Source organism: Anneissia japonica, unplaced genomic scaffold (genome assembly GCF_011630105.1).
Source record: "Anneissia japonica isolate Jap-2015-1 unplaced genomic scaffold, ASM1163010v1 scaffold4536_len1192065_cov207, whole genome shotgun sequence".
Lineage (NCBI taxonomy): Eukaryota > Metazoa > Echinodermata > Crinoidea > Comatulida > Comatulidae > Anneissia > Anneissia japonica.
This window is the reverse complement of record NW_022703183.1, coordinates 1,036,539-1,042,538: the sequence shown is the minus strand read 5'-3', so window position 1 is coordinate 1,042,538 and position 6,000 is coordinate 1,036,539. Positions and strand designations below refer to the sequence as shown.

Genomic DNA, 6,000 nt, shown 5'->3' with positions numbered 1-6,000 from the left:
ATATGAATATTAAAGTTACTCATAAACATTTATTTGTAAATTTCAGAATGTATTCACATTAATACAATGAATGAATATGATAAATAGTATGGTCATTATAATATATGTAATTAAAATATCGAAGTTATAAATAATTATATTTTTATAATGAATTATCACCATTTAATAAATTTTGATAGCTTGATGCGCTTTTTGTTTCCTTTCACTAATCAACAGGTGTCCCAAGTTGTTACTTCCGGGAGATCCAGTTGCTTATTATGCTTTTTTAATTAAAAAAAAAAATTGGCATTGACTTCCATGAAACAATTGAAGTATGCAAATATTGCGAGAATTTTCAGGAGATGGGTTATTTTGGGGATATTCTTGAGGGGCAGATTTAGGGGAGGTAAAAAAAAAGAAAAAATTAAGGCACAGAACGCCTCAAATTTTCGGGCGTCTAGAACACAAAATGTTTGCGGGGAATGCCCTGGGCCCCCTAGGACAGTGTTGTCTCAATCGGTTCAACTGTCGCGCCCCTCTTTCGGTCCCCCTTTTGAACATCTCTAAATCCGCCCCTGCTCTTGCTCGTTTGCGGCCATGAAGACCGTCCCAATTTCCGGGAGACTAACATGATTTCCAGGAGACTTGGGGCCCCTGCTTTGATGCATCTCACTCTTCTAAATATCACCATCATTGAGGATAATGTTTGTTTTAGAATCATATCTCATTAGCTCATAAAGTAGACTCATTATCTTTCTTCATCTTGTAATCATTTCTCGTTAGATCAATAATTAGACTTGTTATCATCTTCATCCTCTTGTTTAACATTTCATTCTAAGAAATCATTATGTCTTAATTGTTGTCTTTATTAAGTTATTTAGTATATTGCTCATTGATTATTTTCCTAATTTAAGTCAAGAAAATTATAAAATGTTGATTAATTTAAATAATAATTTTTTTGAATATCCACTCTAGGTACAGTATGTAATTTAATAATTACAAAATGCTACATTGTTTCATTATTTTAATAATTGGTATTTTACAGTATATTAATCAATCAGTTTTAAAAATCGGCATATAAATAGTGCATTAAACTAAATGCTTCCAATTTTAAATTAAGTTGAAATTATATAAAGAAAAATTATTTACATGAAAAAAGCTAACTGGTTAATCTTTTTACATTTAAAAATTTACATTAATTTACATTAAAATACAGGTGGCTCTATAGAGTCTAATATTTTTTTATATATATTCTGAAATTATAATGTTATATTTATTAATCCATTGTATTAGCTCCTGGACGCAAATTTTGACTGTATCTTGTTGTATTGTTGACAATAAATTTTCCTTGATTCCTTGATTAATCACCATTTTGAAAATATTAATATTAAAGAATGTCATATGCAAATAGCTCACACTTCATAATTTTTTCACTGCGATGAATAATGTAATTTATTTTGTTTATCCTTTTTTATGTGTTGAAGTGATAAATGCAGAATGTTTAATTGTCCATTCTGATCATCATTTGTAATATTATGAATTTGATTTTTTTTTCTGGAATTTGTTTTTTATTTTTCAATTCATTTTTTGATGTTTCATCAGTGAAGGGACTGAAATATACAAATCAAAGTGAGATTGGCGAATCGATACAATTAGAAGAAAACGGGAATTCATCTGGTGAGTGCTGGGCTTCTAGTCATCAGATATCCTCTCAAAGCTCCCAAAATACACTAAAAATAACCAATAACTGCATGCCTCATCATCATTAATGTATCAACTTTTTTGTTTTGTACTATGGAAAAGAGAAGCTTAACTGTGACTCAAATGTCATTTATATAAACCATGTTATGAGCCTCTGTTCAATTGACAATTGAGTATGTCTGACATTTTATAAATAAAACTCTCAATCTCTATTTTGATTTTGACCATTTTGTTTTAAAAAAATACAGTAATATGTGACTACAATGGCATATTTAAATTTATTCATTTAAATATGTTATTTTTAATAGTTTTTGATTTTTGAAATAAAAGACATTTTATAGTGACTCATAATGGTTTAAGAAGACATTGCATTAATGACAATCTCTATTTTTTGCATAATATGGTATTCTGTGCTCTCAATTTGCTAGACTACTACTACTTTAATATCTACTACTTCTATTGTAATAACTTTCTTGTTAAAACCAATGCTTATACTGCTTTGCCTAATTAATCACTTTAACAATTATAGATTTAGATTGATGATTTTTAAATCTCAATTGAAATAGTAGCCTTAGTATAACAGAATGATAAATATCAATAAAACTTGATAAAGAACATTCATTCTATGCTTTCGTTAGATTGTAGTATTTTTTACTACAGTGTATCATATATTACATTATGTAATGAATATAACATTAAAGGGGAAAACTTGCATGTCTTGGAGAAAGAAAACATAGGTATCCTGAACAATAGTTTACTTTCAATGTTGATATATATAAAGAGGTTTTGAGCTTATAGGATAAACTCAATAATATCAATCTTTAGTATAGGTAGCTGCAGTATAAGACATTCCATGAAACTAATATAAACTTGTAAACTAAAAGAGAGAAACTGGCCTACCTCTGCATCTACATGTACACCTACTTAAAATGATTTTTTCCAATTGCAAATTTTGGAAGCTCTACCTGTATGCTTGTTGCCGTTTTCTTTCCTCCTCAAATTGCATTCCTTTCAGTTTTCCAAAAGAATTTCAACAAATTAATTAATTTAATTTTAGGTATTGAATGACTTAGCAAATTGTTAGTATAGAACTACAGCGTACCATTTATCCAAAAAAAATTGTTACGTAAGCAACAGTCAGATACAACCATCCTGTTAAATATATCAGATGGTTACAATCTTTCCTTCATTCCAATTGTACAACACATTTCTATTCAGTGTTTGACCCTTCCATGATATTTCTTTTTAAAGTCCAAGCACTTTTTTTAAATAAAATTCTTAAACGTCATTTCATTTTTTCTTCTGTTTGCATCTGAAAGTAGTTCACCATACCAAGAATCTACCATCTAGCATGATTGTTGTTGTTATTCACCATTATGTTTTTTGTTCAATAAATCATTTCATCTTCATTTTCTCTCTTCCCTGATTTGAAAGACACCCAGTCAGTTTCAGGCATAGCATTGCGTATGTATGAATAATGAGTAGTTTTTATTTTGTTTTTATTATTTATTTGATTTTTTTAGATGTGCATATTTTTCAGTGCTGTCAGCTAAGTCCTAAGTTAATTGTATTCACTATAAAAATGTGTTTGCACAAAAAACTGTATACAAATTATATAAGCAAATGTTTGTCTGTTTTCTAATAACAGTTATTCTAAGCTCTATTTTGTTGTCCAAAATACATATAGAATTATTTCGGATTTTCTGCTGTACTTTGGAAACAAGGCTACAAATTTACTTTTGTTTTTTAAATGATATTTCTGTTGCTGATGTCAACTAAATCAGGAGTTTAGCAGATGCTATGGATTGTTATCAATATCCAAAACCTTCAAGTCAATATATTTAGCTAACTTGACTTCATCCACATTTTTTTTTTCATTTCAAGGCATTCGTGTTATAAATTTGAAGTGAAAGCAATCATTTTAAATATTACATAATATCATGTAATAGAAAATGTCTTTTTCAACAAGTTTGTAATACCTTTTAAATTATCTTTGAATGTTTATAAAACAGGTGATGAATCTTTGCTTTGAATGGCAAAGCTCATGTTTATGTCAGTAATCATGCCCCTTTCTCCTTCCCCATAAAGCGCTTTTGAATTATTATGTCGGCTGCCAATAATTTTCCCCCTTCCATATCACTTGCGCTTACGTATCACTACGTCCGCTACCAACTATTCAATATTTTTAGTATCATCATTATTATATATAGTTATCAGTACAGTATATCTATTGTATTCATATTTATTTATATATTGAACATTGAGTTTTGATATATTTCCACCATGTTGCTTTATAATATCATTTATATCACTTTCAGGATTTTTAATCTAAATGTGACATGCACTTCCATTTTGAGTTATATTTAAAATTATTTATATGTATTTGAAGATTATAAATATGTATGTACTATCATGAGTGTGGATATGATAATTACATGACCTGACTTTATTGCAGATTTATTTTGGTGTTGGTTTGTATTTTGCTATGTTGTAAAAATATTTTGTTCGGTTTATGTTTTTTTCTTTAAATAAGGAGTTTATGTTATTTGTTTAAAATATTACTTTTTAATTGAATTATATGGTCCTTGGGTATGGTGCATAGTAAGATGCTTACTAATTTTCATATTGAGTAGGTGTATAAGCTAATTAAGTTGATGTGACAGATGGTGACAAGTTTAAAGATCATACTACTAATAAGTAATAAAAGTCTAAATATTATTATATTTGATTAGTGAGTATTTTTAAGCAAATTTCAAAATTAGAAATTATATTATCTAAACTTTGTGCTATTTTAATATTATCCAGATTATAATTATTTAAATCTCATAGGTTGCCAACATCAAAGCATTTTGATCTTTTAAATACCATAGCTTTAATCTTTTATTTATTTCATCTTTGAAAAAATAAAGCTACAGATTTTTCTCAAGAGGTTTTCTCTAGAGAACCTGTTTTGTTGAAAAATTGCATTTAGAATCTTTATCTAAGTCTGTGTGACAGCATACATAATTTGGTAGCGGCACTTACACAGATTATAGGTAAACAGTTTAGAAACAGCTGTATCCATAAATTTAATCTTAAAAAAACTGCAACTTTTGAGGTATATTGTACAGTATAACAGTGCTATTTTCTTATCTGTCTTCTTTTTTTCTTTTGTATGGTTTTTAATATATTTTTTATTTCATTTGTGTAATTCTTATCATTTAGGCTTTCTATGTGGCCAAAAATATATGTTTAATATTTATCATTGTAAAGATAGGAAGACATTAAGAAGAGAATGCTCTTGAAGCAGACTTTAAGACCTGGTTTACTTGTTAAATCTGCCAACATATCAGTCATTCAAACTGTGATATAACCTAGCATCAACTTGCATCTAAATTTAAGATGTAGCGTAAACCACTTTGCACAGTTGTTGCCTGCAATAATTTAAGGGCAGGAGCTGTTGCTGTTAATGGTTATACCTTATTTCTAAATGCTTTGTGCTAAAATTCTCTTAGATTTGTGAAATTTCAGCTAAATTTTCTAGCATTGGCACTTTACTTACAGTATTTGGAGTTTTCAATTCCATATATAATTTAACATTTCAATAAAATTAATCTTTACAATATTACAGTGGATATAATGTGCATTATAATGTAGATCATCTTACTATTTATTATAATACTCTGATTTTTTTTATACATATTTATTTAAGATGTTTTTATTTCCACCATTTATCCTGTTGTTATGTGTTGTAATCACTCATTAGACATGTGTTTATATATCTGTTGTTTCAGTTCTTATGTTGTTTCATGTCTGTGTTTATTTGGCATCTGACGTTCTTTGAATTAGGATAAAATCATTGCTGGTACTAAAGTTTTTAGGTGTTGCCAGACTCAGAGTAACTTTCTTAAATTGCATTTTTAACAGTTTTTCTATAGTATCTGTTGTAACAGATCATCTAGTAAATCCTATGCAAATGCATATTCATGCTTCATTTGTATTTTTCATAACATACTTCATGCATAAACATTCATTCATATAGAAATATGTATCTACACACTTGCGCATACAATTGATATACATGCATTTATATATAATGTATGCTTGCTAAAAAATATATAATTGAATTTATAACACATGCATAATATTTATACATTCATACAAATGTCATTTCATTTATTTATTTGACATCAAACAATCCAGGGGTTGCATCAGCAACAATGCGCCATAACACGAATGTGTCTGCAACCCCTGGACAAACAACAGATTACATTGTTAAAATTCAAATATTTACAAATTCAATAAAAAAAAAAATTCAAAGACCAACAAATAGAATGTTGA

General features: G+C 28.1%; 1 protein-coding gene across 21 annotated transcripts in view; it reads left to right on the top strand.

Annotated features, from left to right (window-relative positions):
• Nucleotides 1-6,000, top strand: part of LOC117104321 (calcium-activated potassium channel subunit alpha-1-like) — a 102,863-nt gene that overhangs the window by 79,185 nt on the left and 17,678 nt on the right. For 15 of the 21 annotated variants that reach the window (XM_033245117.1, XM_033245130.1, XM_033245122.1 and 12 more), the window contains one exon: nucleotides 1,582-1,656. The exons of the other annotated variants lie outside the window; for them this stretch is intronic. In XM_033245117.1, the coding sequence (XP_033101008.1) occupies nucleotides 1,582-1,656 (75 nt within the window). The remainder of the gene's footprint in view (nucleotides 1-1,581; nucleotides 1,657-6,000) is intronic. 21 annotated transcript variants of the gene reach the window in all.